Below are 13,688 nucleotides of genomic sequence, written 5' to 3'. Positions count from 1 at the left end.
AGGTTACTGATATTTCTCCTGGCAATCTTGATTCCAGCTTGTGCTTCATCCAGCCCAGCGTTTCTTATGATGTACCATGTATATATGTTAAATAAGCAGGGTGACAATACACAACCTTAATGTACTCCTTTCCCAATTTGGAACTAGTCTGTTGTTCCATGTCCAGTTCTAACTATTGCTTCCTGACCTGCATACAGGTTTCTCAAGAGGTAGGTCAGGTGGTCTGGTATTCCCATCTCTTTCAGAATTTTCCACGGTTTGTTGTGGTCCACAGAGTCAAAGGCTTTGGCGTAGTCAATAAAGCAGAAGTAGATGTTTTTCTGGAACTCTCTTGCTTTTTCGATGATCCAGTGGATGTTGGCAATTTGATATCTGGTTCCTCTGCCTTTTCTAAATCCAGCTTGAGCATCTGGAAGTTCACAGTTCACATGCTGTTGAAGCCTGGCTTGGACAATTTTGAGCAATACTTTACTATCATCTGAGATGAGCACAATTGTGTGGTAGTTTGAGCATTCTTTGGCATTGCCTTTCTTTGGGATTGGAATGAAAACTGACCTTTTCCAGTCCTGTGGCCACTGCTGAGTTTTCCAAATTTGCTGGCATATTGAGTGCAGCACTCTCACAGCATCATCTTTTAGGATTTGGAATAGCTCAACTGGAATTCCATCACCTCCACTAGCTTTGTTCACAGTGACGCTTCCTAAGGCCCACTTGACTTCACATTCCAGGATGTCTGGCTCTAGGTGAGTGATCACACCATCATGATTATCTGGGTCATGAAGATCTTTTTTGTATGGTTCTTCTGTGTATTCTTGCCACCTCTTCTTAATATCTTCTGCTTCTGTTAGGTCCATACCATTTCTGTCCTTTATTGTGCCCATCTTTGCATGAAATGTTCCCTTGGTATCTCTAATTTTTTTGAAGAGATCTCTAGACTTTCCCATTCTATTGTTTTCCTCTATTTCTTTGCATTGATCACTGAGGAAGTGATCTTATCTCTCCTTGCTGTTCTTTGGAACTCTGCATTCAAATGGGTATATCTTTCCTTTTCTCCTTTGCCTTTCACTTCTCTTCTTTTCACAGCTATTTGTAAGGCCTCCTCAGACAACCATTTTGCCTTTTTGCATTTATTTTTATTAGGGATCATCTTGCTCCCTGTCTCCTGTACAATGTCATAAACCTCCATCCATAGTTCTTCAGGCATTCTATCAGATCTAATCCCTTGAATCTATTTGTTACTTCCAGTGTATAATCATAAGGGAGTTGATTTAGGTCATACCTGAATGGTCTAGTGGTTTTCCCTACTTTCTTCAATTTAACTCTGAATTTGGCAATAAGGAGTTCCTGGTCTGTGCCACAGTCAGTTCTCTGTCTTGTTTTTGCTGACTGTATAGAGTTTCTCCATCTTTGGCTGTAAAGAATATAATCAGTCTGATTTCGGTGTTGACCATCTGGTGATGTCCATGTGTAGTGTTCTCTTGTGTTGTTGAAAGAGGGTGTTTGCTATGACCAGTGCATTCTCTTGGCAAAACTCTATTAGCCTTTGCCCTGCTTCATTCTGTACTCCAAGGCCAAATTTGCCTGTTACTCCAGGTATTTCTTTTATACCTTTATATTTACGTTATAGCACTTACCATTTTCTGAAATTGATTCCTTGTGTGTACTAGTTTTCCTTAACTATTTACAAATATTTTAATCACAAACATTTATCCCTATCCAGTGCTAAAATAGTTCCTAGATTCATAACAAACCTGATGAAGAGATGGATCCCAGGGATGACTGTAATTAGAGGACTCTTAGATTACTCTGTGAAGTATTTCTACATTCATATTGAGGTCCTTAACCTTACATCTTTTCTACTTCTCCAAATCACATTGTCTGGATATTTAGTCTCTGAACTCATTTTCTCATTAGAGATGATACCTGCTTTCACCATAAGATCTTTGATAAAATTATAGTTAGAAGGTTGGCATATCAGGTAAAGCAGTCTTTCTTAAAACAAATTAATTTTTGGAAGTGTTCCTGATTTCCAGATTAGTAGGGATTTTACTTGATAATATTCATTGCCTTATCTCACTGCCCAGCTAATTTTCTCAAGGTCTGAATTGTCTACGTATCTTGTCTATAGTACTAAACGTAACGTCTCATAATTAGGTATTCACAATTAACTAGTGGGTATAGATATCATCATCTTTGTGAAAATATAGAAAAAGAAATCTAAGATTAATGGGTGGAATGGCAAGTTGATCTTTGGATATACCCGAAGTTTCCATTTCTTTGTGACTCAAAAATTGCCCCATTTCATTCTATATATATACTTATTCTTTGCTTTTCAAAAATGATAACAAGGCAGCCTATAATGGTGTATACGTTACAGTGGGCTTCCCTGGTGGCTCAGTGGTAAAGAATCTGCGTGCCAGTGCAGGGGACACAGGTTTGATTCCTGGGTCAAGAAGATCCCCTGGAGAAGGAAATGGCAACCCACCCTGGTATTCTTGCCTGCGAAATCCTATGGACAGAGGAACCTGGCAGGCTACAGTCATGGGGTTTCAGAGTTGGATATGGCTTAGTGACTAAACAACAAACAACCCAAGTTACAGTACAGTGACAACCACAAATAGGCTAAAGGATAAACAACTGTAGAGAATTAAAATTGAGCTAGAGACAAACATCCTTTAATCCAGTATACTTGTTATAATTGGCTATAGATTTTTTACTTTGAAAATTGTAATAACCAGTTCAGATAGGGAGATGTATCAGTTGCCATCGTTCATTGTTCAGTCTAGAATCATCTATTCTTACCATTTTTGTTTTAATGGTAAAAAATTGAAATGAACGATGTCTACATTGAGAATTAGTGATAAGATCAGAGTTTATGGTGTCATTTGGATTGGACAGCCTTGTTTGGCTTGTGTACTGAATTTGATAATAAAATATTAAGTTCTCTAAAAGAATGGAAAGCTTAATCATGTAAATATTTTGGAAAGTTTAGTACTGAAATGCCAACTGAAACTCTAATATGCACTGAATATTCAGTTCAGTCGCTCAGTTGTGTCCGACTCTTTGCGACCCCGTGAATCTCAGCACACCAGGCCTCCCTGTCCATCACCAACTCCCGGAATTCACTCAGACTCATGTCCATCGAGTCAGTGATGCCATCCAGCCACTAAGTATTACACATCTTAAAAGTTATTCTAAACTAGAAAGGCCATTATTTGTTATTGACATTAATATATTATCAAAATTCTTTTTTTTTTTTTAAAGGTATTGTCCTTCCTGTAAAACTGATTCTAGTGAAGTTGTAAAGGCTGGTGAAAGGCTCAAGATGAGTAAAAAGAAAGCCAAGATGCCATCAGCTAGTACTGAAAGCCGAAGAGATTGGGGCAGGGTAAAGAAGGAAGTCTTTTTCTTCCTAGCTATAATGTTTATAATTGTAGTGCAAGTTATAATGTTTCGATTCCAGTAGTAGTAATGATATAAGTGATAATCTGAAATGTTAACAAATAACAATATTGACTAATCATATACATTGTTGGGATGTGCCTAATGGCCCAGTGGTTAAGCCTCTGCTCTTCCACTGCAAAGGGTATGAATTCAACTCCTGGTTGGGGAACTAAGATCTTGCATGCTGAACAGTGTGGCCCCCAAAAAAGGGGAAAAAAATTGTTAAATATTAATCATTAATTGTAGAGTTTTATTTTATCTGCATTTTATGGGGATTGAGGGCTTTCTTTAAGATTTAAAATAACTGATTTCTCAAACAACTTGTTTGGTACCTTGTAGGGAATGGCCTGTGTTGGTCGCACTAGAGAATGTACTATTGTTCCTTCCAATCATTATGGACCTATTCCTGGAGTTCCTGTTGGATCAACTTGGAGATTCAGAGTTCAGGTATGTTTCTGATTGGCTTAGTCAAAAGAGTAAAATTGGGTATACCTCACATTGTAGCAGTGTTAATATTAGTTGATTCTAAGTGAACTAACGTTAGTAGGTAGTATCATATGGCATTCACTTTTTAAAATGAACAATTTCCTGTAGGATAATTAGGCACTTCCTCATAGCTTAGCAGACAGAGGAACATAACATCGTGGACTTGGGCATCATCTTAGCCTTTGTATCACTTTGTTTTATTTTTCTGTTATTGTTATACTCGTTAAAGTTATTATTCAGTATTCTGAAGAATTTTCCTTGCCCAAAATGCAATATTTGAAATAGATCTTCCGTCATGCAGTAAGTTCTCATTTAATGTTATTGATCTGCAAGGAAGCTCCCTTAGATAGTATTATTCTTCTCAGTGAATATTAAGATACTGGTCAGAGGAAATGTCAGACAGTCCAAGGATTCGATTACTTCCCTTTTTATCTTAAAGAAGACTCTTGTAGTTTTCTAATTACTTCTTTAGAAAGATAATTTTTTCATTGTGGAAAATTTAATGTGGGGAAAAAAAAATCTCTTAGTTTCCAGTTAGACAGGGTTCTAAACTTTCAAGAGCTGAATAGTGCTGGTGCTTAGAACTTTGATGAAATTCTATGATTAAAATAATGTAATACATATACTTAGCTTGAAATGTTGAATACTAGTGTATGATTTATATTTTAAAAACCTACTCTCTTCACCCATTTTCTGTTTCTAAAAGACAGTCACTTTAAAGTTACTTCTGAATTTACCTCCTTATATCTAAATAATATATGGCTTTTGTCTGTATTTTGGTTTTGTTAACCTCTTTCTGTGGAAGACAGGCATTTAGTTTAACAAGTACTGTGTTTTTTACAAATGGAAAGTTTTTGGCAACCCTTTGTCCAACAGGTCTATTGGTGCCATTTTTCTGATAGCATTTTAAAATTAAGGTATGTACATTTTTTGGACATAATGCTATCAAGCACTTAAGACTACAATATAGTGTAAATAGTGGCTTTTTTATATACCGGGAACCCAGAAAATTCATGGGGCTTGCTCTGTTGTGATATTCACTTTACTGCAGTGGTCTGGAACCAAACCTGGAGTATCTCTGAGGTATGCCTGTACAATAATATTTATTTTTTATACTATGCATTATTGATAATATTTAAATATAGAATAAAAGTTATAAAATACACTTCATTGTAGTTGCTCAGTTGAGTCCAACTTTGCAACCACATGGACTGCAGCATGCCAGGCTTCCCTGTCCATCACCAACTCCCACTTAATTGTCTTGTTCTTTGGTTATTTTTTTGTTTTGTTTTTAATTTTTTTTCTTTTTGTATACCTGTCATTCGTTCCCAAATTCTAAAAACCTCATTAATATGGTCTAAGATGACTTTGAAGCCATTGACTTGAGCAACTAGAAGGATAGATTTGCAGTTTAGGAAATAGGGAAGATTCAGCACAGATATATTTTTGGGTTGTTCATAAAGCTGAGAATCAGATGGTCTTTGCTTCTAAAGTACTTGGTATTTCCAAGGCCTAAATCCAGGTTCTGTTGTTTTTATCATCTTCTCATTGACTTCTAATGTACCTCTTTACCCAGCACACTATACAGGCTTGAATTTCAGTTTCCCTTACTCTGAGAACAGTTGTGTAATAAACAAATGAATAGAATACTTCTCTTGGGGAGTTTGAAGTACATGAAGAAGTGACACTTAGTTTAAGTGAGGCAGAATTAAAGGTATTTGGGGAAATGTAGTAAGCCCATTGCAAAAAACTAAAAATGAGTGCTATGTTTGAGTATTACTGAGTAGTTGGGCTTAGATGTATAAATTCCATAAAGAAGAAACTGGATATAAGGATGAGAAAGTAGGTAGGAGCCCAGTTGAGAGAAGGTAACATATAATACTTAACTTGGGCTTGATATACTATTATGACCATTTAATACATGTTAAGCAGTTGAAAATTAAAAGCAGATTTGTTCTTTAAAGGGTTATTCTGTTTTTGATGGGTTGAAGGAATTTGAAGGAACAAAGCTGGAGGCAGTGAAAAAGGGTATGTTTTTTAAGTATTCATGACTCAAATTAGAATTATATCAGTGAATGTGGAAAATGATGGATTTGAGAAGATTAGGAAGTCAAATGAGCAATATTTACAACCAGATGGGTTTGAAGAATACAGAAAAATGAGGCTGAAATAACTGTTGCCTGTCTGACTTAACTGGGCTTCTGCCTGCAATGCAGGAAAACCTGGGTTCAGTCCCTGGGTCCGGAAGATCCCCTGGAGAAGGGAATGGCAACCCACTCCAGTATTCTTGCCTGGAGAATTCCATGGACTGAGGAGCCTGGTGGGCTACAGTCCATGGGTTGCAGGGTCAGATATGACTGAGCGACTAACAGTTTCACTTTGACTTGACTAGGGAACAGTACCATAATGAAAGATGAGAAATGAGGAGTTCTGGAATACTGATAGTAAATTATTTTTCACCTGAATTGAGCTGGAATTACACAGGATGATGATTATTTAATAGTTATTTTGAAACTCAAAATTCTAGGCCTGAGCAGTTTTACGAGTCATTACTTCAGTACCTGAGGAATATATAGTTGGGGAGAAGTCAAGTCTGAGCAAAACATGGAATTCTGGGTGACATTTGGTTCTTAGTTGGAAGCTTTTAGGATACAGTAACATATGTGAAACCATTTTGTAAATGTAACTTAATGAACTGTTTGAAGGTATTTTGAGTCTCACTTGATGTTATAGGTGAGTGAAGCAGGTGTCCATCGACCCCATGTTGGTGGAATTCATGGTCGGAGTAATGATGGTGCTTACTCTCTCGTCCTGGCTGGTGGATTTGCAGATGAAGTAGTAAGTCATGATGCAACCTTGTTCTTTAGAACCTGTCTTGATTATTCAGTAAAATACAGAAGCTTTGTCCAGGATAAATCCCATCTCTTTTAGCATCACTTTTGTGTTGAAGTGGTCAGTTCTATACAAGTAACATAGTAAATCAGTCAGTGTCTTTAATCATTTCTTGTGCTGATTACTGCAATGAAAATAGTCACATTTTCTTTAGAGCTCATTTTAATTTGGGGATAATTGTAGATTGACAATTATTAGAAATAATACAAAAATGTCTGTGCCCTTTACTCAATTTCAGCCAATGGTAACATCTTGCAAAACTATAGCCCAATATCACAACCAGGATACTGATACTGCTATACATTCAGGACAACATTTTCCTTACTGCAAGGTCCCTCACATTGCCCTTCTTTAGCCATCATACTATTTCTGCTTCCCCAATATCCCTTAACTCTAGACAACCACTAATTTGTTGTCCATTTCTATAATTTTTGTCACTTAAACATTTTTTATAAATGGAATCTTCTAGTGTATAATCTTTGGGATTAGGTTTATTCAGTCAGCATAGTCCTCATTGTGGCATGTGTCAATGGTTCATTCCTTTCTATTGCTCAGTAGTGTTCCATTGATATAGGTGTATCACAGTGTAACCATTCATCCATTGCAGCAAATAATGCTGCAATAAACATTTGTGTACAGGGGGTTTTGTGTGTATAAATATGAGTGTTTGTTTCTTTGGGATAAATGCCCAGAAGTGTAATTGCTGGGTTGTATGGTAGTTGCATGATTAGTTCTTTAAGAAACTGCTCGCCCCTCAAAAAAATGGGGAGGAAAAAAAGACCTGCCACACTGCCATTGTGAAGTCAATCCAGATACCATCTGGAAGACCGTATCTGATCAATTGAAGAAGTATTCTGGACTTTTTAATATGTACTTTTTATTAGACTTTCTTCAAATGATGTATACACTGAAGATGAATTCCTTAATGCCTTATTCCTTAAAATATAAACCTCAGTGTTGAATCAACAGTGTTTAACCTCAGTTTGGATCTGCAAAGGGTCCCAAAAGTTTTAGGACATATAAAAACACTTAAAATCATGAAATTCTAGTTCTGATTCTTAGTCCAAAGGAAAAATTAGATGAAAAACCTTTATTACAAGCAAGAATGAAGTAAATAAAATCATTATATTCAGTCTGAATTAATTAATCTTGCATTGAAGAACGACTATTAAGATAGCGTTAGTAGAAGTCATTTACATACTGATGGTTTTCTTAGTTTAAGCACTGAATCAGGTAGAAACTTAACAATAATGATACAAAATTGTAGTTAAATTCTTTTCTAACTTTCTTCTTAATTATATGCAGTTGTCTTACCCAAATATAACTTGGGTAAACCCATAGATTTTGAAATGTGAGGAACTTACAATGCTATTAGGATTATAAATTTGAAAGTTATCAGCAAACTTGGATATGGTATAGATTGCTGTTGAGAAATCAGTTTTGGAGTATTTATTAAAATGATGCCCTGTAAAGAACCTACAAACATAGTATTGATATATTTATTTTAATAACATTGAATTAATATTCCCAACCTATAAGACCTTATTTTGTAACATTCTATAGATTATTTGTATATCACAAGAATAGCTATGCCTGGAGGTGTTGGAAGCTATAATATTAAAATGAACTCTTTAGATCAAGTGATACACCTTGACGGTATATTACACACAAGACTGTATTTGAATTTTCCCTTATTTTGGTAGATACCTTGAGAGAACATGTCAGCTTATAACATCCTAACCAAAGTTCTGGCTATGAAATAAGAATGGGTGAAATCCTACCTGGATTTAGATGTTTAATGCCAAAAATGTTCTTCTGCAGGACCGAGGTGATGAATTCACATACACTGGGAGTGGTGGTAAAAATCTTGCTGGTAATAAAAGAATTGGTGCACCATCGGCTGATCAAACATTAACAAACATGAACAGGTACTCTTTATTGTTGGAGTTTATAAAAATTGTTTAGAATTTGGGCTTTGTATTAACAGTTGGAATATAGGACTATAATTTATAACTTACACTGTAGAGAAGAATCCTAAAGTGTAAGTTAATATAGCTAAAATAAAAATCTTATTAACTGATTAGTATATAAATACTTATAAGCTTTTAACTTATTTTTATTACTCTTTTTTAAATGACGTAATTCCCGGTCTTAATACGTGTGCTTTGCATTCGGAAACATGTTGAAAACTTTGAAGAAAAGAAACCTATATAATTTAAGTGAAATTAAGGAGAAGATGGCTTGCCTACTACCACATAGGTCAAATTTTGTTCTACTAAACACAAATTTATCTTTTAAAGTGACAGACTTCTTATTAGAAGAGACTAATGTGAAATAGGATTATGTTTGGGAGCCACATTTATGTGCATGAAACATCAGATAACTTAATCAGAACTACACAAGGTGCTTTTAAAATTTATGTCTTTTAAGTGTCTAAAAAAAAATCATTATGAAAGAGCCACCTTGTGCCAACTTTATCGTATAGAAGTATTTATGATATTCCAGCTTCATTGGAATATAAAGTTTAACTTCAAATGTTGTATTCTGTAAATGCATGCTAGCACCAGAAATAGATTAAGTGACCCAAACCATCAGATAGCAATGACCACGTTGTAACTTGTCATAGTGATAATTTTGCAATGATAAAGTTGAAATTTTTTGTGTTTTATTATTAAGAATATTTTGTGAAATATTGAATAAAAGTGAGTTTTGCTTGCCTGAGTCTAAATCACTCAGTTTTAAGTAGTGTGCCCTTAATTTCTGATTACTATGTGAAGAATATACTTTGTGGTTTCAAGACTTTTATTGTATACCAAGTTATATAGAATCTGTTTTTATGTCTTCCTTCTATATTATTTCTGACAGTAGGATTATTATATTGAACCAGCAGAGGAGACAGGTCAGATTTGCTGGTGAAAACATTGTTGAGGTAGAAGTCTAGTCCCTATGCAGTCTTTTGCTAATGAGGAAGCAATTCTTTAGGAGGAATGATCTTAAAAAGAATTAGAAATATTTTGATGTGTATTGTCAATGTATCTTGAATTTGCAAAAAGGCTTTTTCATGTCAAATCTGAAAATTATATATTTTTTAAAATAATAAGATTATTTGACTTGAATGAAACTTCCTTTGTAACTACCTGCACTTGTACATGAGAGTTTCTTTTCAAGCTTGGAAAAATCTAATAAGTATACCCTGTTTATCATATGTTACAATCTCAGAAAATAATTGACAGACAGTAAAAATGTCTATATTAATAAAGAAGGTAGTGAAAATGAAATAGTAACTCAGAGAACAATTCAGGATTAACTTATCACAGAGATGTTAACATTCTTTCACTTAACTTATACACTGAGCTGTGCGTATGCCTTGTGATTGTAAAGACCTCTTCAGCAAAGATACCTATGTGTCTTACTATAAACATGAAAACTGGAGTAAAAGACCCTTAGCTTTGAACCATAGTATATTCTTTCCTGGAGTGTATATGGTCTAATTCCTTTTTGCTTCTCTACTGAGAGGTAGTTTGATACCTGCTCCTTGGTTTTAAGAAGTTTGTTCCTGTTTCTTCTCAGCTCTTCCACTTTATGAAACTGAAAAGGGCAGCAGGTAACCTGACCATCCTTTATCGGGACAATTAGAGGCAACCGATTGAGCTGTGGACAGAGTATTGGAAAAGCCTTTTGTTTTGCCTAGTTTCATCCTCTTGGACTCTTTACACAGACTTGAACAGACTGCACACTTACGTGAAACTGGAAGTGAGTTAATAATCCCAGTTAGTGGTGGCAGTCATTATGACGAAAGGTACCTGTGGCACCAAAGCATTCTACTCATTAACAGGAAGATAGTACATATCTCTATCTCAGTTCTTTTAGGGGATGAAGTATATGTATCTCAGTAGATATTCCATAAATAATACCAATGCTGGAATTGATGGCTACAGTTTCTTCTACCTGACAGGGTTTTAATGCATTTCCCATATGAGATTTTAACCAAAAAATGATAACTTGATGAGTTTTAATGACACCTAAAAAAATTTTTTACAACAAAACACTTAAGTTCATTTACTTTAACTATGATAGAGATTATAATAAATGAGTCATTTAGTCCTAATTTTATTTTTTTGAGCCTGCATAAAAAGAACTAGACCCTGGAAAAAAGTATTTTGTTCATATCTGATTCAGATTTCAGGGGAGGGTGTCTGTATATTTTTAACCTTAAGTGTTCTCAGTGGATTCTTTGCACTTAAGTTAGGATACAGGTGTCTTACAGAAGGAATCCTCAACCTCACGGATCTCATGCCTGATGATCTGAAGGTGGAGTTGATGTGATAATAATAGAAATAAAGTGTGCAATAAATGGAATGTGCTTGAATCATCCTGAAACTATCCTCCCCACCCCCATTCCATGGGAAAATTGTCCCATGAAACGGGTCTCTAGTGCCAAATAGGTTGGCTACCACTATCTTAGAGGAAAAATACTAACTTTAAATAGTTCTAGTTTGTCTTGGAGGGCAGGACTATGTTTCCCCAAGAATAACATCTAATAACCTTACTGATTAGTTACTACGAGATGAGTACACATACTAAGGAAGGTTCAGCTAAATCAAGTGCTGCTTCCAGCTCAGGGTTCCTCCTTGTTCATGTGTCATCAGTAAAATGTAGTGATCTTGAGCAGCCAAAAATCTTTATTGTCATGATTTAGCACAGGTATTTGAATGCTTCAGTTTTATTTAAACTTATCTTTTTACTGGAAATCTTTAAAGGATATCTTCATATTAAACTTGTTCTTTATTATCTTGTAAACTTTAAGGAATCTCTGTCTGGAATATGGAAAGTAGACCAAGAAAGGTCGTTTGTACCTTGCAGACAAATTTATTTTTCTGGATTTCTTTCTACATTATTCCAACAATTTAACCTTATTCCCTTATCAAAAATAATGGTTACAGCAGTCAACTTGCTTTAGTTTTCCAACTTTCTCCCTTCCCTCAACAACGTTATTTAAAGAAAATTCCATGTATTTCTAGTTGTTTTCTATTATACGTGGCACAGATGTTATTACTTTCAGAAGAACCCTACAGGCTATCTGAGAACCAATCCCCTGGCTTGGGGGTGACATCAGAAAACTGATTTGTCTTCTCTGCTGGTGGGGGAAAGCATAATCCTATTATCTGGAATAATATGGAAAGAATCATAGAATCTTAACCATCAGGTAAGGCATAATTCACCTTTTAAGTTAGCTAATGATGTGATTATATACTTGAAGAAAGATTACTTGGTATAAAGACTTTGTTTTATTTTTTAGGGCATTGGCCCTAAACTGTGATGCTCCATTGGATGATAAAATTGGAGCAGAGTCTCGGAATTGGAGAGCTGGTAAGCCAGTCAGAGTGATACGCAGTTTTAAAGGGAGGAAGATCAGCAAATATGCTCCTGAAGAAGGCAACAGATATGATGGCATTTATAAGGTGCTCTATCTGGCATGACATCTTGTTAGTCATTCTTCTGGGCTTTCAAGACAGGGTTGCCACAGGGAACTGCTCTACTGTGGGTGGGCTAAAGGAAACAATAGAGCTTCTTAGTTGGTCTTTCTACTTTTTCTAGAAATAAAACAGGCACAAAATGAGCTCTTAATTTTGATACTTGTCTTTTAAGACTTACCTAAAGTCCCTAAAGGCAAAGTTATATTTGGGGTTAAGTTTTTTATAAGTGATATTCTCTTATGATAAAACTGTTCAAATAACTTGGCCGTTGTAAATATTGAATTCTTGTATCTTCCAGAATGATTCTAACTAATAGATTTTTCAAAGTAGAGCACATTATAATTTTAAAATAGGATGCATTCTTTGTTTTAAAAACGAAGGCATCTACTGCCACCATTTTAATCTACTATGTAAAATTATATTAATGAACATAATCTTGCTACAACTTGAAATTTATAGCAGTCTGTTCTTATGGGAATTATCATAATTAAGAAATAAAGTCAAAACAATATTTTAGTGCATACTTCTACTTACTATTCCAGCAAAGCCAGTATCTTTCAAAGTTGCATTTAGTTCTGCCAAGTTTACTTAAAACACTAACGTGACATTATGATTAAGTCTAAACTGTACATCTCAAACTAGCTGAAATATTATGATTTAGGTGGTGAAATACTGGCCAGAGATTTCATCAAGCCATGGATTCTTGGTTTGGCGCTATCTTTTAAGGAGAGATGATGTTGAACCTGCTCCTTGGACCTCAGAAGGAATAGAACGGTCAAGGAGACTATGTCTTCGTTTACAGGTTAGATTACATTTGTCTAGGCTACATGTATGTTCATAAAAATGTATGCCTGTGTACTATCTGTGTGCCTTAACACTGGATATAACCCACAGCAGTTGATCAGTGGACTGTAAGGGGTGAGGAATGAGATCACACAAGTATAGGAAAGGAAAAGAAGTAAAAAAACAGCCTCCTAGGTATCAAACTGCCCTAAGACCAAGAATTGTGCTTGGGGAAAACTGGGCTTGACAATGAAAAGTAAAATACATTTGACCCTTGAACAGCACAGGCATGAGCTAAATGGGTCCACTTATACACGGATTTTTTTTTCAATAGCAAATATTGCAGTACATTTCTGCAGTTGGTTAAATCCCCAGATGCAGAAGGCCAACCATAAGTTACTCATTTTTGACTTCCGTACAATTGGCCCCACCCTAAATTCCTGCATTGTTCAAGGGTCAACTGTATTTCCAATTCACTCTGGACTTTAAGTATGAGGGAAAGGGATACCTGAAATTGAGGTATAGGAGCCCTTGAGAAGGGAAGTTTTATCCTAGAGGGCACAGGGGGTGTGTCTCTGGTAGGGGAAGGGGGGAGGTGGCTTATAA

The 13,688-nt window shown here is 35.5% G+C and overlaps 1 protein-coding gene across 7 annotated transcripts in view; it reads left to right on the top strand.

Moving 5' to 3' along the window:
- The window catches only part of UHRF2 (ubiquitin like with PHD and ring finger domains 2), a 72,921-nt gene that overhangs the window by 50,893 nt on the left and 8,340 nt on the right, over positions 1-13,688 (top strand). For 3 of the 7 annotated variants that reach the window (XM_086415169.1, XM_086415170.1, XM_086415173.1), the window contains 6 exons: positions 3,265-3,388; positions 3,784-3,891; positions 6,664-6,768; positions 8,644-8,750; positions 12,122-12,284; positions 12,961-13,101. In XM_086415169.1, coding sequence (XP_086271295.1) covers positions 3,265-3,388; positions 3,784-3,891; positions 6,664-6,768; positions 8,644-8,750; positions 12,122-12,284; positions 12,961-13,101 — 748 coding nt within the window. Of the gene's footprint in view, positions 1-3,264; positions 3,389-3,783; positions 3,892-6,663; positions 6,769-8,643; positions 8,751-10,392; positions 12,029-12,102; positions 12,285-12,960; positions 13,102-13,688 lie in introns of all 7 variants that reach the window. The other 4 variants (XR_015169579.1, XR_015169581.1, XR_015169580.1 and 1 more) reach the window with 3 other exon arrangements.

The sequence above is a fragment of the Bos grunniens genome, chromosome 8 (genome assembly GCF_055505025.1).
Source record: "Bos grunniens cultivar Pamir isolate PY7600 chromosome 8, Bosgru_T2T1.0, whole genome shotgun sequence".
Classification (NCBI taxonomy): Eukaryota; Metazoa; Chordata; class Mammalia; order Artiodactyla; family Bovidae; genus Bos; species Bos grunniens.
This window is presented reverse-complemented; position numbering and strand designations above follow the sequence as displayed.